Source organism: Lissotriton helveticus, chromosome 3_1, assembly GCF_964261635.1.
Source record: "Lissotriton helveticus chromosome 3_1, aLisHel1.1, whole genome shotgun sequence".
Lineage (NCBI taxonomy): Eukaryota > Metazoa > Chordata > Amphibia > Caudata > Salamandridae > Lissotriton > Lissotriton helveticus.
This window is the reverse complement of record NC_136061.1, coordinates 1,976,387,496-1,976,412,780: the sequence shown is the minus strand read 5'-3', so window position 1 is coordinate 1,976,412,780 and position 25,285 is coordinate 1,976,387,496. Positions and strand designations below refer to the sequence as shown.

Sequence of the window (25,285 nt, the reverse complement as noted above, 5' to 3'; positions counted from 1 at the left end):
ATATCAATAGCTACCTTAGAGAATTCTTAGGCTACATTAGCAGACTAGCTCATTGTGAGTGGCTCGAAATTTGCGAAATGTACAGTAACTCCTGGTACCACACAAATCAGAATTATTTGTTTTGCATATTTTATTGCACCGGCATAAACAAGTGTGATAAAAATGCAACCACCGTTCCTTCTCGGTTGGTCCAAACTGTCGGATTTTTAAAAGGAGAAGGAAAAATTTGGAAAACGTGAAATGTGGTGGGGTAGACACTAAAACCTGCATGTTAGGCCCCATTTTATCGCCAAAACTGGGCCTACCCCATAAATTCCAACCACCGTACTTCATAAATTCTGAGCACCTCAAGACTGATTTTGTTGATGCAATAATTATCGCATATATAACTAGGCCACTCACAATGAGGTGCAGAGTGTGGCAAAAAGCACATGTAGGTGATTTTACTGGACTATTACTTTGGGTTATCAGTGGATAATTTTACAGGGCAGCTATTGTAAATTTTGGGCCTGATTCTCAAAGGGCCTCCACACTCAAGGTGGAAGCCCCGCAGTCGTGGGCAAGTCTCCTCACTCGGGTGACATCTCCGCCGTCTCATTGTGGAGATTGCACCCGAGTGCAGAGACTCCCCCACGACTTTGGGGCCTCCCCCAGGAGAGCGGATGCCCTTTGTGAATCATGCTCAATGTGTTGGTTAATTGACAGGGCTTTTAACTTCAATACCATGTAGTTGAGTTATTTTGGAATTTGTATTTATTTTTTCAACTGGGTAGTATATACCAAAAGCATTTTATTTTCGAGGAGCAGGGAAAAGGGAAAAAGAAGAAAAAAAGGAGGGAGCAAAGACAGTAGGAAGAAATGTAATATATCAATTTTGTGTACGCTAGCTTCTTCGTGACTTTGAGAGCAGGTTTTTTGCTTTCTTGGTAAATTTTAGGTCTGGCACTTCTAGTGCTACTTTTGTAACTTTACAAGACAGTTGCCTCCACTAATCTGTAGGTTACTTTACCGAGCTCTCACATCTGATGATAGTAAGTGCCTTAGTAAGGCACTTATCACAATTATTATCTTGGTGATGTTAGCGCAGTTATCACAGCTAATATTGTGGTGATTTTGCACTCAGCTACCTTATGGAAACTGTAAGTGACTTTGTGGGGCCACTTTCCTCAAGCAACCTTTAAGTAGATTCTAGAGTAGTTAACTTGGTCAAACTCTCAGTGACCCTGGCGGTAGCTGTCTCAGGAGACCTGCTTGTGATCTTTGGCTAGCTCAGGCACTCTACCCATGATCTCTGGTGGCAGATCACTAATGTTTTACTTACCTGCAGAGTGATTATTTCAGTTTACCAGGTAGTGACTACACTATCAGTAGCACGTCTGTAAGCATCCTTTGAGAAGAGCTACTTCTTGTAGCCTGATAGTATCATTCCCATAGCCTACCTTGTTAATTGATTAAGCCCTTGTTATGAGTTGCACGGTACAGGTGGGGTGCACCCACTGTTATAGGTACTTTGCAGTAGCACCCTACTATAACCATTCAGTCATGAGATCAACCCCTTGGATTAGGTAAATGACTGTGCACACCTGGAATTATTGGGCACATTATTTCCTATACTGAGGGGATTGAAGCACACATTTGTACAGCCTGCTTGATCAGGTGGTAAATGTACACATTGGCTTCTATGCAGGTGAAGGATAAAGTGAAGAATTTGCTGAGATCAGGGAGGAAAGGAGAACATGTTAGGTTGTGAGGGGATCATTATATGCTCCCCCATGTCTTGGCTGAAGGTTGAATGTGGAATGCCACAGTTTCCCAGGGCAAATTTACCCACCAGCTTTTCCAGCAGGTAAACTCAGATTATTTGTTCCTGTACATGGTGAATATCCAGATGGGGAAACAATGGCTCATGCGTGATTGAGCGGCCAAGAATCCCAGAAGGGAATTCTGCTGTGCTGAATGTATAATCATGGCCCTAGGAGCCTTCCTTCATTACTGCCACTAGAAGCGACATTCCTCTAGTTCACATTGCAACATATCTCATTTCTAACCAAGATTACGTCCAACCCCTAATGCTGCTCATGACTCGGATCACTTCTGTGTAACCCAGCTTTTGTCGCTCAGAATCATTGATACGTTTCTCTTTGTTGTCTAGTGTTGAATCATCGGATTTTTATTGGAATAAGAAGAAGAGCGAAGGCATAAAATTGATTTGCCAGTCCGAAATGCGAGATTTTTCAGCAATGGCTTTTATCACAGACCATGTGAACTCGCTCATAGATCAGTGGTTTCCAGGTAAGGTGACTCTGAATTTCTGGGTATTTTGTTTGCAGTGAATTGTTTAGTTTCATTTGTTTGAGCTTCAAAGATTTCACCTCACAGGACATCTGCTTTGTGGTTACATGAGGTGAAAAAAAAATCTGTAAGTATATATTCTCTTCAGAGAGAAGGCTGAGCCAGCTGGCTTGGTCTGCAGTTCTGCTTTGTAAAAGAAAACCAATCTCTGCTTCACTGTCTTGCGTTTGCAGATTGAGTCGGAAGTTTATATTTCATTGAGGTCATCTTTCTCTTTGACAGTCTCATTGTAGTATGCCAGGACGAAAGAGAGCTATTTGCAATTGTTTCATCATGAAATCGGTGCATTTGAGAATGTGAACTAGGTGGCACAGTGAAGGAAGCAATCCCTGTTTAATGCCAGGCTTTAGCTACTGGTACTGACAATATAGGTGCCTACACACACCCTTACAATGGTAGCTTGGGGCTGGTTTGTGACGCCAAATTCCCCGTTTCAGAATCTGCAGCCCTACAGGAGAGTTCCTTCCCTACTACCACAAGGTCTCTGTAACCAATATCCCCCATTTCTATTTCAGAATACTCTGCTTGAGATCACCTGTACTTTTGGATTTGCAGGGAATGGGCCCTTTAATCAGAGACTGACCGCACTGATAAGTTACCTGTTCTTCAATTCTCACTTTAGTGTAGTGCCTTGTGTTGTTTGTAGTAAGGTTGATGGTAATTGATTATGAGGAGGTATGAAAACTTCTTGTATGTTCTTACAGGTGACTGGAGAAATATTTCCTGATGATAGTCTTTTTTTAAATTGCAACGGGGACTGAAACAGTGACCAATTTAAACATCGAAGAGGTTGGCTTTATTTGAGAGTATTAATCTTTGGGTATTTCTCCAAGAGTGTTCAGAGCAAACCACTGTACCCTCTATGTCCTCTCAGTTGTAAGCTCCTCACCTATTTTACTTTGTTCTTTTTTGTATATAATGCATATTTGATGGTTTTAGATGTGTTTTCTCATAAAGGGGTCAAGGGGGTGGGGTTATCAATAAGGTTGTATACTAGTATATAGATTGTTATGATTCTTTTCTGTAATAGATGAGTTCCTGTACATAAACCCTCTCTAAGATTTTGATGCACTAGATTCAGTTTTTGGATAAAGTATTTTCTGAAGATTAAATATTTTTAAATTAGTTTCTCATTGTTTTGTCTCGCTTAAGGTGCATTTTACTGTGTTGTTGCTACACTTTTTAGTGAAACCCCTTATGCTCATCAACGGGTACACTCTGTGGAGTTGGTCTGATTCAAGGCCCAATTCAGCACCATTTAATCTAGATTATGTATATCCTGCACTCTTTAACAAATATATTTTCATATATACCTAAGCTCGTGCACGCAGAGGTATTCATAGGCTAGGTGTCTACTGCAATGGCCTATTCTTAGGTATCCCTGACAAACCTCTAAGAAGCTGCAGCACATCCAGAATTTAGAGTAATAAGTCAGTAAAAAATGTCCAGTCACGTAAATTTGGCTGCAAAAAAACTAAACTGGCTAGTGGTGAAGCAAAGGATCAGCTTCCCAACTTTCTGCCTCTAATACTAAAGAGTAATTCAAGAAGTACCTGACAGTCATCCTTTAGGTATAGCAATCAGCTATTCCTCCGAATTTCCATAGTGAAAAAAAGCATGTTGGAATACGCACTTTATTACCTGGAACACAAACTGTGAAACTTTCCCCATCTGTGTCTACAGCAACCGAGAAGTCACCTTCTTTTCATTAAGGCGCCTAAGTTACTACTATTCTGCTAACTTGTGGTTTTGATTTTTCTTGTGATTCTGGTTGCATCATAATCTGCATTAGGTCTACAGCCTACAGGTTCTCATTTAAGTCACCAAGCCTCTACAAATAGAAAAAGTAGAACTACTTTCATCCCTCAAACTTCCTAGCTTACCCCTGCTAGAATATTTCACCTGATTGAAATTACAGAGCCACAGGACTGTTCTTCTAGTGCTGATTGATTTTCTCACATTAGATAATGTTCTGAGGTTTCTGGTACTTAGGATTATTATTTAATGAATTATTTTGACATTTATGCAGCACTCCTGGACCTCTGCCGTACTAGGGTACTTTCCAATAAAACCTTCTGAAGTAATAGGGGGTTATATTGCGATGGAAATGGGGAACATTAGCAAGTGTAAAGAACGTTGATCCAAGAACGTTGATCCATGCTTGAGAGACAAGTTATCAATTTGTTGCCATAAATTCCAGTAAGTATTGTTTGAAGATATATATGGCCCTTTGCATGTTTTTAGAAGGTAGCTTATGGTATCAAAGTTCTGAGGGACTGGAGGATGAGAGTTCCAGCTTGAAGGGTGCCCCTGAGGAAAGACTGTGAATAAGCACTACAAGTTATAAGCATCGTAGGAGAGAATTCTGACATTTTAGACTCCATTGACTGCCAAAATCATCAAATCATTAGTAAGACTACAAGGTAGGGTGGATTGTTATCATTAACCGTCTTTGTGGACAAGGCAGCAGATTGAAATGTAATTCTGCTGAAATAGGGCGCCAATGTAGTTAGTAGAAGATAGGTGAAATGTGATCAAATGTTCCTACTGAAGGAACGTCCCTGGCTGTGAAGTTGAGCACTGCTCTGTGCAGGGCCAATAGTGATTGAGGAACTCTATTGAGAAGAGTATGGCTGAAATCAAAACAAGAATTGACCACAGTTTGAAGGGGTATTTTTAGCAGATCAGGAGGGATAAGGGAATAATGTTTTTAGTGTACAGCAATAAATGTTTGTTGCTTTGCCATCTGGCTCGTATGAGAGATAAAATTGCGGGTAGATAGTGTGAAGCCGAACGATTTGATGAAGTTGTTGTGGGCATAAGGCCCCCCAGATTTGGAGAGCCAAGAAGCATGACGTCAAATATGCATTTGGTTGAGGTTGAGAGGAGGAGACAGTTTGTTTTATGTGGGTTAAGAAGAAGGAAGTTCTCATGCCTCAAAGTTTTACGGTGAGATAGACAGTTCCTGAAGAGTTAGACATCCACTCATGTGGAGGATTTTAGATACAGTTGCATGGTGTTAGCATATTAGTGAAGGACAATGCCTTCATTGATCAAACTCCTTTGGAGTAACTCTTCCTGTAACACCAAAACCTACCTAATCTGTCTACTCATCATGCTCACATAAATTATAATATCTCATTCTGCTTAACCTCTCCTTGCTATCTCTCAATATTTATCCTCCTTCACCCTATGTTATCAATCTTATTTTCCACTTACATTAAATCACTCTAATAAATTATACTTAACTCTTATTGAAGTAGTTCATCAACTACTTGAAACTAGAGAAAAGTCTTCAGTTTCCTTGAAGAACAAGACTAAGCCAATAACCAACAAATATTTAGCAATGAATAGTAACCACTAGATTAAACCCTAACTTTAGGTTACGGAGCAGTGTGCTTCCTGTCCTAGTGCTTTAATGCCTCACCCAAGGTAGTAAGCACTATAAAAATGCAAATACAATATATCACAATTAACCACAAACATTGCGCAGCCCATCACTCTTAGTCAGATTCAGAGCACACAAGTACACAATAGGATGCAGAATGGTCAAACAGATACTAAGAGATCTGTGCCTTGTATTTAGAGGCAGCCCGAATATCCGCACCTGAACTAAAACGTAACTATAATGCAATTTTATAGGATAACCTATTCTAGTTTAGATCAGAGTGGAACCTGCTAACAATGGTGGCAGTAGTATCCTCAATCCAGTAACAAAAAAATGAAAATAGGAAACATATGAGGAGATGCAACCTTTACTCTCTTTATTTATCATCACAACTTTATAGAGCCCTGTATCCTAAATATCTTTATTCAGAAAAAGGCCTAGTTGGTTACCAACTTGGAACTACATTAGTGCTTATCTGGATAGGTGTCAATCAGAGGTTACCTCACATAAGATATCTGTATTTTCCTAGAATGGCCTACAGTTCCATAGCTTTTGAGATGGTATTAAATATTGTACAATGGCAATAAAATTAAGACTAGCAGTAGCCTGTTAAACTGCTAAAACACATCCTCAATCGGAATAGAGGCTAGTCTGTAAATCACATATGTGCCTCACTAAGAAGCTGCCAAACTGCATTTTCTAGTTGAAAGATGGAAGGTTATGTATGATGCTGCAATACACCAGAAGTTGCAGGAAGGGTGGAAGCAATTTGTCATGGCCTAGGGACCACGATTGCCAGAGTTTCTAAGTTCCAGCAACCTCCTGTGACACTACCCACCCTCACCTGGGACTCAAAAGAAGCCTTTGACAACTGCAGTGCAGGTCCTGCCTAGGCCGCTGTCTGGTGAAGCCCAGGCTAAGGGCAGAACCCTTCTTGCCCGTCAAGGCCAGGTAAAGGCAGTATTCTAAGGTATTGGTCAACATATGTTTTATATTGCTTTACAGCATACTTTCATGGTGTCTAGTGGGGGTATCATATTGCCAGTTTGGGCGATGACACTGCTATTTTTGATCAGGAGCGAACAACTAAGATGTACTTCTGGACCATCCTGATTGTGTGCCTAAATCAATATTTTTAAGTAATATTGATGAATCAATCAGTGGGATGGCCACTTAAAATAGGCGTGGCAGTCAAGCAAGTCAACCAGGCCCTCTGAAGTATGAAATTTCATATACTGGTGAACTGTGGAGAAAGCTGGCTATGCTACTTTTTTTAGACACATTGTTGGTAATGCTGTGATGGAAGTGGGCACTCGGACTCTGTGTGACCCTTAAGCCAGTAATGGGTGACCTTTGAAGACTGCAAATTTGCTCTACCTATCGGCAAAAGGGAGATTGCTAATAACCATTTATCTTAAGTCGCCTTTATTTTAAAGTATTTTTAAGCTATGCTTTTTATATATTCCTAACCCCTGTTTTAAGTAAGAGTGTTTTTGTGTGATTCCAGTCATATGGTAATTGAGTGATCTTTGAAATGGTGGTATGCAACAAGGGCTACTTTTTTTTAGTTTTTTTTTACTGTATATAGATGTACTGTATCAGTGCTATATCACTCTGTTATTGCCATATTATAGTGTCATTATTTTAAGATATCTGATGTTCTTAATTGGAAGTTGCATTATATTCTGTCTCAGTACCTTTGTTTTTAGTAATCCGTTATGCCTGTTCTAGCTAAGTCGAAAATGGGAAAGAAAAAAGTCACGGAAAGCCAAACTGTAGAAATCAACTTTTAACATCCAAATAAGCATGCAGCAGAGAAATGCACCTTAACTGAGATAGTGTACTGAGAAAGTAGAAGCTTTGAACACACACAGGAAAAAAAGGGTCCTCAAACAAAGACCCTTCTATCAAATGATCGACAATAGTTGGCTAAAATATTTGACAGGAAACATCATCCAGTAGTCAAACAATCTCAAAGAAAGGATGCACCCATCTCTAATCAAAAGCTCAAGGGGGAATGCATCATGCATTTAAAACATCCTTTCCGTATAGAAGTAAATGTATTTTGTCACAATAGGTTTACACTTTTGGCAATTGAACACTGTAGTATAGCAGAGGGCGATAACCGGATATGGATCTAATAAAACATCTTGTTCATATGGACAAAATCAAAATTATTCTATGATTAGGAATAATTGTTGGCTAAAAGCCAACAGATCCATAACAGAAGAGATTAGTGCTATGAAGAATTCTGTCCTGTATGTAATGGATCTTACAGCCCTTTCTGAGATAACAAAGGAATAATCAAGTGAAAATGGCAGGTGTTCATCATAGAGAAATTAAAGAAATGTCAGCTATGGACATCAACTGCTACTGAATACAGCGAATGTTAACGATTAAAAACAGATAACAATTGATGCAAGAAATCTCCCTAACTCAGAATTTTAAGCCATAAGTAGTCACAAACGGTAGGTGAAATTTTAATGCACAATTGTAGAGAAATTAGAGTACCTACAATTGGTAATTATGGCAAGAACCAGTAGGGAGAGTCACATAAGTTATTTCATTAAGTGTAGTAAAGCTATGGTTGGATCGAAAAGTCAATAACTGTGTCCATTACCAAAATATTGATACTAGGAGTTCTTTAAGAACTAATGTAGTCAAACTTCCAAAGATTTTCCACAAATATTAAAATTCATTCACCAATAAAATTGATCATATGACTACCTGCAGCTCCAGTTTACAAGTAAGGAAATTGATGATGGTCTTGACCAAGGGACATTACCATCCCATAGGATCCAACATCCAGTTTAAGTCCCCTGAACCCTTTCCTGCACCCGCTGATACTCTAGGGAATACAATGGTGGTTAAGGCAGATATTAATGTAAAACCAAATGTTTTGCCAATCCATGATAGTCAGGATATCAGAGTGGCTACATTGGTTGAAGTGAATTGACTCCTTAAAACTGCAATGACCTTGCCCACTGCCATCATGGATACCATTCACTCCCTTGAAGGAGTGTAATCCAAAACCCTTAAGGTTTTATTTTAGTGTCATTGGATTAAATTCAAGGCTTACTGATGTGGTTTGAGTTAAGTTCATGGAAGCCGATCAAGTATGTATATTCCAAATTGGGCTACTTCTCTCTTATCTTGTTCCGGACACTCAGTTTATAGCATTAAAGCATACCAAGAATGAGTGGGACACCCATCATGGGAAATTTACTGTATGGGTCAAAGTTTCTATCAATTGCCAAGCCAATCTAATTGACATGGGCTCACATGATCTTGTGTTATTATACCTTGAAATTTCCCATTTTCACACTGTGTCATCAATGACTTTAGTCGATGTTCATAATAGAGGCAATATGAAAAATAAGAAATCTGTCATGTTTTATCTCCTAGGTGAATTATTGTCAGAATATTTAAGTCCATTTTCCCATTGTAGCTGGGGATTTTAATATTCTGTTTGAGTGCTTTCAGGGATTTCACAGAGCATGAGGATGAGATACTGGGTATTAAGTTACTAGCTCATGTGCTGCAAAGGTGGCCGACTACAGGGCCAAAGCTCGCCAGCATTTCTTTATCACATGGCCTGTGGGCCTGTACTGGCAGATCTACATCAGATAAAAATTCATTCCTCACATAACAGAAGGGAACTTGGCTAAGTAACATTGATTATAGCATTATAACCCACCATAGAGAGCTCTACCAACTATTGAAGGACTGCTCCAGCGTTTAAGGCCCCAGCCAAAGGCGAGGGCCTTTAACAAGGGAGTGGACCTTTAATGGCCGGTAGAGCCTGCCATGGTGGACTCTGAGGCAATTAGAACATTCCACCCCTAGAGGGCAGAATATTCTGATTTGTAAAAAAACAAAGACCTCATGGAGCCCGAGGAGGTTGAAATACACTTGGGATCCGTGAGGCCTTTGTTAAACATTGGGATGTTGTTGCTCTGAGCTTCTACTGGCCATTAAAAGCCCAGGGCACTCCATTGATTTAAATATAGCGTTCAAAATTCCAATGTTCTAATATGTTTTACTTTGTGTTTGGCAATGGAGTTTTATGCTCAACATAATAATAAGCCTTTGTCTTTGACCCTCAAATGTGATTATTTATACAAAACATCAAAGGTGTCATTACCTGACATCCCACAGACATTCCCATAGCTAATAATTGTAGAAAAGTTAAATGGGAGATAAAAGGTAACTGTTAAACATACTATAACTGGTGATAGGAAGGCCCTGATTTCTACACACAATGATGTTCATTCTGTGGTTAAGAATCATATAAGATTTTTTTCAAAACTGGGCATTGTTATGGCAATTAGACATCCCAATAGTTTATTATCCAAGCAGAATGTATTGATTGCTAGCGCTTGTTGACATGCAAACGCAAGTATTTTGCTGTCAAGGGCAAGGACAAAGCAGACATACAACTTTCGCAAAACAATCTTACAGTTTGTTTTTTAAGTTGAGCAAAGAGAATTGGGAATAGCACCATTGGTCGAACCTGTTTGCCGTGGCCAAGAATATAGACTCCCGGGATGTTTGCCACAATAATGTGCATAGCAGTTTAGCAACAACTAGCAGACCTGGCATATGTATACAGCATATAGTATCGGTAGAGCATTTTACTTTTTAGGAGCATTTTGGAGGATAATTTCCGTGTCTGATAATATATTTATTATTAGTCCTTCCCTTTTACTACAGATCGTTTTGCCTAGACAACATATACATTTTTGTTTTGAGATGTATTTCAGTTTATTTTAATGACAACCTTAGAAATGGAGTACTTTTATTCAGTAAATCTCTAATGACGTAGTACGTGTTGCTTACTTCCATTCCTCTTTCGTGGCGACAAGACAAATTAATTCTGAAGTATAAAATATATCCTGGTAACTAGCACCCTATTGGATTCATTTGTAATTCATCCAAACATTTAACAAAATGTTGGTAGACAAATTGAAGACGTGGATGGCTAGGGCAAACATGTTTTCTCATGTAGAAGAGGGGTTCACGTCCGCAATATCAACCAAGTTTTTCGTTTTGTTCCCTCTTGTATGGAATAGTATGCTGTTCAAAAGAAAGCACTGTACGCAGTGTTTATTTCTTACGTCCTTTGACTTGGTCCCTCGTTAACTGTTCTGAAAGACCTGAGGTGTCATGGGTGTAGCGGGGAACGTACTTTTATTGATTGTTCGGCTCTAATGTAATAATTCTGCTAAGTTACTATGGGAGGGCCAATATGAGATTATATTGAACCCATTTGGTTAACAACGGGGTTCAGTAGAGATGTTTCTAACACCAACACCTTATGCATTATTTATCAATGCTGCAACCTTTTATCTCCAAGACTTTGAAAATGATGCTACTACTTCTACTATGAGTCTACAAACCAGAATAAATCAATGTATGTCCTTCTGTAAAAAATAATGATGTTAAAATGAACACCTCCAAGATCACATTAATGGCCTTCCGCCAGAACAGATCTTTTTGAGGCACTTTATCCTAGAAGGACACTTCCCTTAAAAAGTATGCGAGTCTAACTCCTTGGGAACGAAGATTGCAAACACTTTATCCTGGTCTCCTGATAAAGTTAAGAGCCAATTGACCTTACTTCTTAGAGTTACTGCTACAGCAATTTTGTCAAGAGTTTTGCATGCTATGCTATTTCTACTGTAATAGTGGAATGTCGTGCTAAAGCAGTGACAGCGCTCTCTATGGACAAATTAGTTGTGACACAGAACACTTTCATAGATTGTCTTTTAAAACTGCGACGAAGTTCTACTATCCCAGTACGTTTGGATCTGGGTCTAAAACAACACTCAACAGATAGTGAATCTCAGACCACTTATGTTCTGGGAACAAACATGGTTGAATGAAACATCAGAGTCCCTTTAAAACGCCTTGCACAAGATTGTACACGTAAAGAAAATAAGTACTGTACTTTGTTTTCGCCATGTCCTTCCCTGGTTTGACACACTGGAGATGTCATGAGTTTTGAAATCTAACCCAGAATCCATAACATTTAATGATGCAAGGCATTTAAAACAGGGACATTTGCATTTTGAATAGAGAAGTGGCTTGCTCATACACCCAAATAATTTTCTGGATTTTAAATCCACAAAGAACTTTGAGTTATTTACATCACATTGTACTACCTTTAGCAAAAACATTACACATGAAGTTCGGGCAATTTTGCCATTAAGTACTATCTGTTACAGATGGTTGAAAGCGAATAATGCTTCCAAACGTTGTTTATTGTTCTAAATATAAGAATCTGAAATTCATGCTTTATATTTCTGTCCTATCTACTGCAAGTATAGAATGAAATATATTATTCTGCATGCTGTAATATGGGCTTGCAGAATTACAATATTGTTTGTAGTATTTGAAAATCAAATACAAGAAGTCACTTAGTGTTCACAATATATACTTTTCTATGACTGACCCATATGTGAGATCAAAGTATTTAGGGCCGCTGCAAGAAACTCAAGTAGGTGTTTAAGACACTCGGTTGTAATATCCTCCTTATTAGACATTTTAGGGCTAAGATTGTACATACACTTACCCATGTGTTTAATGGATTTGTATCTATATTTTAAACTGATTACATCTATTTCATTTTATGTTTTAATTGATGTATTATAACAAGTGACATGTTTATTTGTGTAATTGATGGGTTTTCAACCTGAAATCAACATTAAAGAATTAAATATAATTCCCTTAATACAGTCACCCTCACCAAGTATATTAATTGGGCATCCAGTACCATAGTTATGAGTTCCATATTCTCTTGTGAGCATTGCAGGTTGTCATCTGGTTATTGGTTTTCGCCTCAGTCTCCAGAAGAAGATACGTCTGCTTCTGGGCCAGTTGAAGGTACAACATCTGCATCTGGGCTCAGTTCTCCTACAGCAGGTTAACGCAAAACCCCAGTGGTGAAGCCTTCAAAAGACTTTCCTAGCATTTTGTAGGTGAGTTGAAGGTAATTTGAGAGCAAGAGGGGTCTTATTAACCTGTAGAAAGGGAGCTTATGTCTGAAACAACCAGATTGAAGCTCAGTATTACCCTATACACAGTGTTCTTGCGAGGCCTGCACAATTGCAGTTTGAATATGTCACGGAGGCCTTGATTCCACAATGGTGGATTTAGAGGCTGTGACCACATCCGAACCAGACACCTGTCTATTTACGTCTAGAATTCTTACTGACACAATCCAAAAGAAATGAACAGCCAACCCTGGGAATACCAAGAGCTAAATCTGTGTATTGCCCATTTATATGTTGTGCCTCTGAAAGACTGTCTCAGTGCCAGTATCGTGGTAGGAAAGAACTGATAAAGGCTGTCATTTGAACCAATCTACTTACCTATATTCCTTTATTCTCACTATTACCAGGAAACTCAGAGCTCCACTCAGCTCGCCTTGCCCCCAGCCATGCCTTCTATAGTCCTGGTCAAAATCTGCCAGCACCAGGCCTCCGAGGTCCAGCACTGCTCCAGTCCTACTCTTATCTGGATCCAAACTCCTGCCTTGCAAGAACAATCCCACAATTGGGACCATAACTATGGAGATGTTTTTGTGCCTTTGTACTCTATCCTCCTTCTGTTGTCAGGCTATGCATTCTCATAGGCATCTTCTATTAAGGACAGTAGGACCGTCCTTTCACCTGAGCTTCTAAGAAAGAAGTGAACGAATGACCCATACATCTAGCATTTGTAGTTAGAGCCTCGCCCAGTTATTGTATCATGTTTTTTCATTGGGTCTTCTAACTGGCACAGCAAGGTGTTTTCAAAGATTCTAAAGTTTCGTGCACTTACAATGTGCTGTATGGTGTGGGAGTTTGAAAAGATGATAAATGAAGGACCCCATACAGGGTTATAGCTGTGTCCGAGTAGGCCACTCAGCGGTGCAAAACTGATTCATGCCTCCATCCACAAGGTTAAAAACAGGTGGTTCTGAATATCGTACCCTTCACGTCCCTCTCGAGGACTTGTACCCTATGCAGATATAACTTTTGATAAGGACTAGTTTCCATCAGTGAAAGGATACATTGCTCAATTACTCATATAGTTTGGAACATTACAACTGTTCCTAAGAATTGGGTAAATACTTATTTGGGATATGTTTTTAGCATGATAGATCAGTAGCTCATTCACACTCGAGTGCTTTCTGATACTGCACCAAGAGGAGGTGTGTTTATCTAAAGATAATAGAGTATCTATATTCAAGGGGTCTCAAAGCTCACCAGAATGAGCGTGGCCTATAAAGCTATGTCTGTGGTTGGCACACATTCAGTGCTATTGTTAAATCCATGTGGGCATGTTAGTGGAATTGGAGCATGACTTTCTGTTTTTTCAAGGGCTAAAGTCCAACCCATATGGTTACTGTGTTGGAATTTGGGACAGGGGTCACTGACCTGGGAAGGTAGTCGCTACATTTGTACCATAAATTGATTGCATTCCCAAAATATGCTAACCTTTCAACTCAAAGTCCCTGGTGATTTACAGCTGGAGCTGCAGTGGGTGTAAACCGTTAACAGGCATATAATATTACTTACTGCCATTGTTTACCTTGAGACAAAAAGGCGGAACTATTCAGCCTCAATGCCTCTTTTTTCATGATAGTGGAGAGCTATGCATTGCTGCAAATGCCTTAAGTTAAAATCAAACCGCTCAAGCATATACATCTGAGACCTCCCATAGTCGTTTTTCACTGCAGCAAGGCTAGCCCTCACATAGACTAATGCTGGGTTGCCTTATTACATTTGATAATTGACACCTTCAGTTTGGAAATCGCTAGAGAAATAGTTCTTGCACTCATTAGAATTGTAATTTAAAATCCTCTTTAATAGTAAAGTTTGATTTCAAATTACTATTTTTAAAATGCCCCTTTCAGAAAGTTGATCGTTTTCTGCCCAACATAAGTAGTCCCAGCGTCCTACTAGACGCACAGGACATTTTGACTCAGCCCACGATGCCGCGCTGGGTTCAAGACTCAAGAACCACTTTATGAGGGTCCTAGTAATACCATATTCTCACAATTCTGTCCTGCGGAAGATCTCAAATTGTTGAGCTCAAAACGTCGTTGACACTTCTACAGCCAAACTCCTTTCTTTCTTAAATTCATTTTATAAGGAGTTTTTGCATTTGTTGTCAATGCGATGTATGTTTTTAAAGTCTTTCTTTTTTTACTACATCACATTCCTTTTCACTAAACTGTGAGCACAGGATTTATAACTTGCATGTATTGATGTAGTGAATATTGTTAAAATAAATTAACTGCTTTACAATGTTGGCATGCGTCACGTTCCATACATAGTTTCTTCAAAACTGACTTGTGCCTAAGGAGCACTGATTGATTCACCCCCTTCTTTGAAAATATCTTTTCTTTACCTGGACCAATCTGCCTTGTATGAACCACTGGTTATGGTGCAGGGCCTCCTTGCTCATACTGGATACAAGAAAGCAATGATCCATGGCACAGGCCGTTCTCTACTTTTAACCTCCACAATCGAAAATGAAAGGCTGTCTTCAAAGTCCCTCTGCCCCAATCTCTCTCCCCCTGCCACCCACCCCCACCTCCATCAAACCAAAAGGTTATTTTAAGTTAATTCCTTACTCTGCTGCAAGGCCGGGGTCCAGTAAGGATGCCTCGCTTCTTAATCGAGGTGGCACATCCTGCATTTCTGGTCTTCATTTTTCATATCTGATAAATTTACTCCGGCAGAATTGGAGTTGGAAAAAGCCCTGACCTTAGCTATCATTTACTTCCTCGACCGGTGGCTGATTAGAAATCTGTATGGCAGTGACTGGACTCATTGCACGCATTCTTTGGACTAGTTGTCTGGTTGCTGGTTCTAGAGCAGATGCTTGGAGACCTGCATTAGCTAATGCTTTCATCTTTAAGTCGATTCACGATAGAGAGTTTGGTAACGACACACACCATATTTATTTATTTATTTATTTATTTGTGGGTTTCTAAAGCGCTAGAATCGACTCCCGAAGGAGTATCTCTGCGCTGTAGACCGCTGGGGAACCCGTCCTGGCTTTCCCTGTGAGATGGTCCCTACTGGGTATCTCCAAGGTGAAACCAGGCATCCCCGGCGTATGTGGGGGGCCGTTGTGGAGATGAGGCAAGCTAATGCCCAGAGTTGCCGAGTGTGATCCCTGGTTAGAGTAGGCACCGAGGCGAGAATTATCGAGTCCGCTGACCCTGGTCCTCGACCCTGCCGCGTCGGGAATAGAACCCTGGTCCCGGGCCGTCCTCTGCTTCCGGGTCTGCCGCCTCTAACCAGTGAGCCACACCACTCCACTCCATACGAACAGTAATACCCTGAGCCCACAGTCTCCTTCACATTGCCAAGCCTCTCCACGTCTGATGGCTCAGATCCAAAGCTATGGTTCCTTCTATAGCTGTCCAGCTCTATCGTTTCATGTCCAGGCAGTGTAATAGAAGCAGGGAGAGAGAAGAGGTTGGGAAGAGGTTGTGGCCTTCCGGCCAGAGGTGCCGACTTTGAAGCTGGGGAGCCAGGTTCGAGCCACGGTGTCGTCTCAGCTTCCTGTGATTCTGGGTAAATCACTTCATCTCCCCGCGCCTACCAAGAAATGAATGTGTCCTTGTGTAATGTAACTGGTGCTCATGTAAAGCGCTCGAAAACCTTCGGGTCGAGTTCGCCTTGTATAAATCTGCAACAAAAGCAATAATAGGAGTTGGAGTCACGTGGTACGTCGCCCCTTGCCTCTTCCATAATTGTATCTTTGTACACATTGCTTGGTAGTCTCGCTTCCTCATGAAAGGTTCCTAAAGTCGATAGTTTTACGCAGCCTTCGGGCGGAGTGAACCGGAGTCACTAAAGAAAGTAACTTTTGCTTTTTGGCCTGCCTCCAGAGCCAACACCTGTATCTCTCCTGTTGTCGGGTTCTCAGCTTAATCGTCCTTGGAAGAAATCCATATCTGGGTGTCATTGTAAAAACACTGGCAAAGAAAAGAGCATTACATTCGGGTTTTGTTTCATCAGCGGAACAGGTGTAACCTGAAATGAAAGAAACAAACCCTTGGCTGCCGGCTTAGAATAAACACTGCTCTGGCCGCCACCTCTGCCGTCTGCAGGCCGCGCCGGGAGGTTATGCGCCTCACTGTCTAGAGGTCGTGTTTTATCCTAATATGAGAAGGAACTATGGAGGGAATTCATTTGACCTTTGAATCTGAGATCAGCTGCTTGTAAGAGTCATTTCGAACTAGACGTCCTTTAGTCTTCTAGTTTATCTGCTAAACCTTTTACCCTTTTCTCATCTCCCTTTTCTTATGTGCACTCATTTGTCATATAAATTACCAATTGACTTGTCTCTCATTCCCCAGTTGTCTTACTCATTTTTTGTCTACACTTGCTTAGTTTTCCGTCTGTTTTCCTTATTTGTTGTGTGCTCAGCGGTAGTTGACATAAACTTTCACTAGGCGTCAGAAACCCTTCCATTTAGAAAATCTACTAACTTGACTATGGAAGTGTCTTCCCAGTGTGTTCCTGTGGTCTGAGAGTCTGCCATTTTTTGCAGTATTTTCCTTCTACCTATGTTTTGTACTCGTGTGTAACATGCACCCGTCACTTTCTCTTGTAAACACACTGTTTTCTACCTCTTACATTCGGTTGTTTTCGATACCTGCACAAGTGCCACCAGTGCCTTCGTAACGTTTGTTCTTGTGCTTGAGTGTCCTCCTTTTATTGCAGTATTATACCTCTATGTTTATTTTGTACGCTTTTGTAACCGGCACACGTCACTTTTTCCTCCTGTAATGCACCGTTTCATACCTCTTGTATTTTGTTGGCTCGCGATTGTCACTTTTGTGATGCACCGTTTGCTACCTCTTGTATTTTGTTGGCACACGATTGTCATTTTTACCTCTTGTATTTTGTTGGCTCACAATTGTCATTTTTGCTTCATTTTATGGAACGTTTGCTTTTGTATTTTGTTCACTTGTAATGTTCTCATGTATCAGTTCTGTTCCTATTGTGAAGCGCTCTGACACCTTCGAGTAAAGTCCGCGCTGTATAAAAATGCATAAATAAATAAATAAATCTTGAATCTTCTTATTTTGGTGGAAATGGATATTGTCTTTCTGATCTATCCGTGGACCCCTCTATTTCCTGGCCACTGTAGGCCTCACACTGTTCTCCCAGCATCAATGCTTTTTAAGAGATTTTATTTTTTCTAGTTCTACACACTTAAAAAAAAATCATAAGTGTAACTCAAGTTGCCACGCTGAAAGGAACCAACTATCTTGCCTTTCTGTTCTTCCTGGACGTTAGAGATGGTAATAGAGCTCCCTTAAAGTCTATGCCCACCATGTGTACAGAGGCAAAGAAGTCAAAGTTGCCAACCTGATTAATGCTATGGTGTCTAGTAAAAAATCAAGTGATTTATGAGGGTGATTCCATAACTGTAGTGTGGAACATATGAATTCTGCAGATCATGAAGCGAAGACTGTACTTTTGGATTCTTGCGAATACTCCATATCTCCATCAAGAGACCATGCAACTCCTTTTAGAGGAAGTTCTTAACCCCGTACACTGTGTGATGACGTCCACGGGTGTGCTTGTTTTGCTTTCAGCTTTCAAAATGAAAATTGCACTTTTTTGGGTGTATTTCAGAATGTCAGCCCTGGCCAAAATTCTTTCGAATTTACAGAAGGATCTTTGAAGCTATCATAAGCATTACCCCAGTCAGAAACTACCATTAATGTGAATTTCGACCTTCTACATAGAGTGTCAGTTAAATGTTTATGTATACCGTTATCATGATAGTTGTTGAATGACCTACACAAGCTAGGAATATCAGTATATATGTCATGGTTGTTACTAATATACATATTCATCCTACAAATCTGTATGATATTATAGAAAATGCGCACTGCAAGGTGCCAAATTTAATGCGTGCAAAAACACCCAAAGTGCTTAGACCAGACTACCCTGCTTACGGATGAAGAGTGATCAACAGTGTGTTATAAATTAAAATTCAGTGACTGGCAGAAGTCTCTCAAGACAGTGTTATATAGACACCACACTGAATTGTCTTCCTCATACAAAGGTGTATATCCATGTAACAGCAAAACACACAAGGTGGTGGACGGAATGTTGCACATTGGCAACACAATCACCCCAGTCACAGATGTGGGTTTAATCCATCGTTATTTTGCTCACCAAGCCACCCCAGTTCAGACATGGCCATATGCAAATCAATCTTGACCCTGTGCCTCATTGGAACAGTCCAGACCGAACTGCCAAGCCATGCCTTCCCTGGACCGGAATCAAGCATCCTAGGACCGGTTTCTGGCTATCAGCCTGGATAGCTTGACTACAGTGGCGTAGTGAGCATGGGACCCACGTCTGGGCATACCCTTCCCACATAAGGTGAACAGCAAAACACACAAGTGCTTACTAAGCCACTGGAGTCAAGCTATCCTAGCTGAAGATGGCTGATAGCCAGAAACCGGTCCTAGGATGCTTGATTCCGGTCCAGGGAAGACATGGCTTGGCAGTTCGGACTGAACTGTTCCCATGAGGTACAGGGTCAAGACTGATTTGCATATGTCTGAACTGGGGTGGCTTGGTGAGCAAAATAACGATGGATTAAACCCAGATCTGTGACTGGTGGTGAATGTTTTGCCATTGTGCAACATTCCGTCCATCATCTTGTGTGTTTTGCTGTATATCCATGTAACCACACACTGCACTGACACCACAATATTACTGAAAAATAACCAAGTATGTAAAGACGTACGTTCAAAATACAATTATGATCGAAATGTTGACTTCTATATTTTATCATTATGTCTGTCAAACATAGTGCATTCAATCTAACATCAGCACCATTCTGAACTATTCATCTTCATACATACAAATAGCTACATGTTATAGTAATGACAAAAGGAAAGCGAAAACATGTATTCTAAACTTAATCATAATATTGGCTTCAAAGCTGTTCATTTCCAATCCCCAGACCCAACTGCCTTAAGAGTATCATCACCCTCAAAATGTAAAAAAAAAGCAACTCAAAAAAATCCTTTGTTGTTGGAAGCTGACGTTTTATGTTATACCAAAACGAGGTATACTATGTAGAAAGTCCAGATCACTCGTATTGGTTTACGTGGCTTAAATTAAAAATCCTAAATGCTCTCTTTTGTGGTATTGTGGGAGAGCAGTTTAGGCATATCAAAGGGTAGTATTAATGCATGTGTTGAACACACACAGTCAATAAATGAGGCACACACTCAAGAGAAACTCAAGACCAATTTAGAAAAATAACAAGTATTTTTATATTTATGTTCACACCAAGAACGTCATTAATGGGTCCGGACTTTTCATAATAGCAATTTTAGCAGGTAAGTAATTGGTTCACTCAAATGAGTTTTTACGCGGCAATGCTTTCCAGTGGAGAAAAAACATATACTGCATTTGGTTGTCTGCAAAGAAATCTTCGGGGTCCCCTTTAGGACTTAAAGTGCTAGTGGGCCAAGGTCCCAAGTACCACCAGCAGTTATGCAGTTACCTGCCCTGGAGTGTCCACGTGCAGAAGTTCTGGATGTGTTGCTAGCTTTGTGTGCTACACCATAGGCAAGGAAGGGGGGCTACGTAGACACAGAATGCAGAGGGGGACTTGGGGACAAGTTCGGAAGCTCCCTAAGGAGGGGCTTGGTTTGTAGGGGTCCTGGGATTAGGGGAGCACCGCCGGTTGTCTTGGACCCAGGCCGGGGAGCTTGGGTGCAGAATGTTTTGATCGGTTGATTCTTGTGACTCAAAGGCACCCACGGATCTCGGTCAGACCTGCAAAGGCGGACAAATAAGGACAGCTGGGCCACTCTTGGTGCTGACCTCTGTGATGCTGATGTCTTTTGTTGACTGCTCAGTCTCTGCGGTTATGGGGTCTGGATTGGACTCAAACAAGCCCTAGTTGCTGCAAGGGGTCCAGTACCCCGGGTATTGGTGCACTGCGGGTCCAGTTGGTCCTGGCAACTTTTCACTTGATGGGGAGATGTATCTAACCTCCTGGAGCACGGCAACTTCTTCCTGGGTGACTGCTGCATTAGTGGACCTGGTGAACAGCAGAACGGTGAACCGGTTGTTGCGCCAGGCCTGCAGGAAAGTGACTCCTCTACTTCAAGGGAGATGCTGATGGCTTGGTGAAGTGGTGGAGGCCTTCTGAGCCTTTTTTTGTTGGCTGCACAGCTGCAGGGCGAGTCAGATTGTCACAATTGTCGGAGAGGAGCAGGTAGGCAAGCAGTTGAATATGAGTTCCTGGTGTCGGGGCCACCTAAATTCTCAATTTAGTGGCTTTAAGGGGAGTGGAGGGTAGTAGCTAATGGGCTACTTGCTCTTGGGGTCACTACACCTCCTATATGACCACTTCCTGTGCAGAACAGGCATAACCCAATCCCAGAATTCCTTATTCTACCAACATCAAAATGGTGGAACCCTTCTTTCGTGGAGCGCATCAGGAAGGTCCTGGGGTTCGACTGGCCTGGTAGTGCACCATGCCTCCTAGCATAGCTAATTGCTCACCTGTCTAGATGCCCAATGGGCCTCAGGGCATGGAGTGGCATCTTCTAGGTCTGGGGAAAGCCTTGGTTGCATATCAAGGGCAGCTGGGGCTTTGAAGTCTCTGGCCTTGGTATGCAGATTCACAAGTCATACTGCTGGAGGAGGTGTGAACACCTTCTTCCAGAGCAAGCATTGTTTCTAGCCTCAAAGAGCATGTCTCTCACCTGCTGCAGGGGGTCAGAAATCTGTCTGTGGTGGCAGGCTGGATGATACCAGCCAGCATGATACCAGCCAGCCAGCCAGCACAGTATGACGTTAGTAGGGTTTCAGGGGGACCTCTAAAGTGCCCTCTGGGTGCATGTTTTAATACATCCACTACTGGCATCAGTAGGGATTTTTTAAGACCAGGTGTCTGATACCAAACACCATAGGTTTCAGTCAAGCCATCATGTAGCTGGGGAATTCATAATGACCAGTGCATAGAGTTCTTGTTCACTTTTACTATTTAGCAATTGAACTAGACAGCACAGGGGCACATCTGTTCATGCAGATCTGTCGTCACATGTAATATAATGCATCCTGCCTTAAGGCTGTACATCCTACTGTAGGGGTGACTTACATATATTGCATGCAGTGTCTGTGGGCATGGCACACAAGGTGTGTGCCATGTTGTGTTTTCACTTTTGTCTGCACTATTTCGTGCACCCTGCAATGGTGGTCTGCATGAGTTTGGTGGTGTGTCCATTAGGGTATCACAATACATGCATCAGCCCTTAGAGATCATTTTTAGTACCCTTGCCCTAGGTACAAGGCATACCATTTACTATAGACTTAGAGGGGTGGTAAAGGTCTGCCCAGTTGGGAACAATTTCACAGTTGCCTTGTTTTAGGTAAAGAACACTGGCACTGGGAACCTGGTTAGCAGAAACCCAGTGCACTTCTGTCAAAACTGCGTCAGATACTAGGCAAAACAAGCATTGGAAATGCAATAGGTCTCACCTTTGATTAAGTTAAAGCCATTTGCTTTGCTAATGTTATTGTATAGAAAATAAAATGGCTTTAACTTAATGAAATGCGAGACCCATTGCATTTTTAATGCTTGTTTTCATTTTCTCCGTTTTTTACAAAGTAGTTCAACTTCCCACTGTTTTCTTGCACTTTCAGATTTTTCACAACTGCGACCATTAGAGTCACAAAGCTTCCCCCTCCAACCTTCCTTCGTCCCACTAGTCTGTGCAGGCAGTGTTGTTAGGTGATGTCACTTTCCCGTACGTCACATGATTACATGCGATGCGAGGGATTTAACTCCAGCTATCATTGAGAACAGGGTAAGAGAGCGGTTACTCTTACATGGGAAAGAGAGTGAATTTAAGGTTTATTTTTCTTAATTATTTAAAGTTGCGGATATTAAACATCTTTAATTAAATCTGCTCTCCGTTATGCTGAATTTGACAGAGCTGTTCTACACCGCAGACACCGGAACAAAACGTACATTATGTAAATAAGAGCAGTTATTTGGGTTATTGTAGTCCGAGGTTGGTGCACCAGAAACTAAATCATGTGACTGAGGCAGATCTAAACGTGTTTTACAGTCTTGTGTCCACCCCTGAAGACCTGCAGTATTTTAAGGACGTTGTTCAAATTTGCCCAGCGTGCGCCTAAAACGTATAGCAAGTTATAGCATCATATACGAAGAGTCGCATATGTTTAATTGCAAAGAAAATGGTTGAAGAGCAAAAGTGGGCCTTGCTGAGTGTTCCACTTGCTACGGACCCTGCAGTGCCTGGCGTGCAGTTTTGTCTTTGGGCGGGTAGGTCTGCTTTTTGAAAAGCAAGGAGTGCTCCTTCTTAAGATCACCATTAAGGGGACTTGTCTTAACAAATTATGTCTGCGGTGTATGTTGAGGTTTTGCTGGTGTTGAGAGCTCATGAAGCACAGGGCCCCGTGGGTTCATGGGAAAGGGGACGAGTGGAGCACGTGACTATTGTGATATATGTAAAGGCACCTCTTAAGTTTGGGTCTTAGTAGGCACGCGTGTTGGACAGGGAAGCACTTGAGAGCACGGCCAGCTGCAGTGGAAACACGCCGAGATGGCTGTGGTGCAGGATGGGGCTATTATGTGTTTGACATTAAAGGCACCAGGGTAGGGCTGCCTTTTAAACCTAGTATAGTGAGGAGATAGGCTCATGTACCGCTACCTGTAAACTAAATTACAAACAGACTTCAAAGAGGGAGGCAAAATAGAATATGTGTCCTTGTGTGGCGCAACTGTCTTCATGTAAAGCGCTCTGATACCCTATACCTTCGGGTGAAGTTCGCGCTATAAAACCAAGGCAGCCTGACGAAGCTTCTGATAAGAAGCTTAGTTGCCATGACAATGGAATGCTTGGCACAAGATGGCATCGGAATGTCCATTGTCCGTTCGTACGCGTTCATGTTCTTAGGTTTGGATGAATGGCGAGAGCAGCCATCTTTGTCCAAAAGGCACTTGCATGGCGAGAGCAGCGCATGCAAGACTTAAAAAAGCGGGGTGACTATGTTAAAAAAATTGGCACTTTCCTACATTTGAGAATTGCAAAAAATCATAAACTTACACACTTACACAACAATGTAAGTTTACCTGTGTGAATCAGGCCCGCAGTGTTACGTACATTGGAATTCCTTTCATGGCTGTGAGAAATTTTTTAACTTTGCAAAGAGGATCATGTCCTGTCACAGGACAGATGTGCAGTCCTCAGCAGTTTTGTGCTCCTCTCATATGAAGTGTTTCTGACTATTTACAAATGGCTATGATTGTGTTGTTGAAGTCTAACTCACGAAAAAGGCACAATTAGTCATACACTGCAGTATGACTTTGTGTGCTTTATCTTGAGATGTGTTTTCTTTTAGAAAAAAATAACTTCATCCTCTTTGATAGCAAGGTGCATCATTCTTTGTTTATTTAGTCTCTCACTCGGCCTTCTGCATTATGTGAACTAAGCCATGTTTGTTATAAGGCACCTTCTTAATTGTTATTACTCATGCAGGAAGAATTGAATAGTTTACACACTGAACTTACTAAACGTCTGTTTTTCACAGAGACCAAGTATCCTTCATATACGCCCATCATTCTCTGCAAAGATCATTTGAGATTTCCTCATTAATCAAGGGTACACACAGATTTTTTTCTAAACGCATCATAGGACACTATTCATAACAAGTTAGGAGGTAGATCAGACCCTGGCAGATGGGCGGGTGATCGGTCGAGGGTCACAGACTGTCTGCCTTATTTAGAGGTCCACACCGGCCTGAGGGGAATCTCTGCTGGGAAGGGAGGGAACTGCCAGCACAGCACTGCAGGTGTGCCCAGTGGGCACCATGTTTAAAGCACTCTATCAGCCAAATGTTTTGTATAGAGGAAAAGTAGCTCCAAAAGTGGGAATTTGTTTTCTCTAAACAAAAAACAAATGGTGCTGATGTGCAGGGAATTTTCTACATGCCCGTGTGGGATTTTTCCTGCCTATGTCTGCCCTGCATTGCATGGTAGACATTGGCAAGGGAAACGAGTGATGGTCGCCCTGCCTTCCATTGGGCAGCGGCATCTGTCACTGTGAGCTAGCCGCCCTTTGTCAGATGGGCCTCCAGGTCACAGATTTACCCTGGCAGAGCCAGCATGGGTCCACCAGTGTACACCTGGCATGTCCACCAGCTTTACATAGAGCCGAAGAAACTGCCAGTTTGCAGGGCGGAGGCACACTGATTTACGATGGTGCTCCCATCTCACAAACCCAAAATAACGCCCAGTCCTGAAGAAATAACTAGATTTCCATGCAAACTGGTGACTTTTTTCAATGTCACAGACTCTTTAGAATCTTCTATAGTTCAGTTCTTAGGTTATCAGGGTTGAGTGCTGCTTCCAATCCCAGGTAATTCACAACCTCAAGAGAGTTAACACATTGCACCAGAGTTCAGGTTGTGCCCTTAGGTTTTCAGATATATATATGGACTATTCATCTAACAAGCACCT

At 41.4% G+C, this 25,285-nt stretch overlaps 1 protein-coding gene across 2 annotated transcripts in view; it reads left to right on the top strand.

Moving 5' to 3' along the window:
- Positions 1 to 25,285, top strand: part of LRRK1 (leucine rich repeat kinase 1) — a 917,814-nt gene that overhangs the window by 699,024 nt on the left and 193,505 nt on the right. For both annotated transcript variants that reach the window (XM_078683102.1, XM_078683103.1), the window contains exon 23: positions 2,153 to 2,292. In XM_078683102.1, the coding sequence (XP_078539228.1) occupies positions 2,153 to 2,292 (140 nt within the window). The remainder of the gene's footprint in view (positions 1 to 2,152; positions 2,293 to 25,285) is intronic.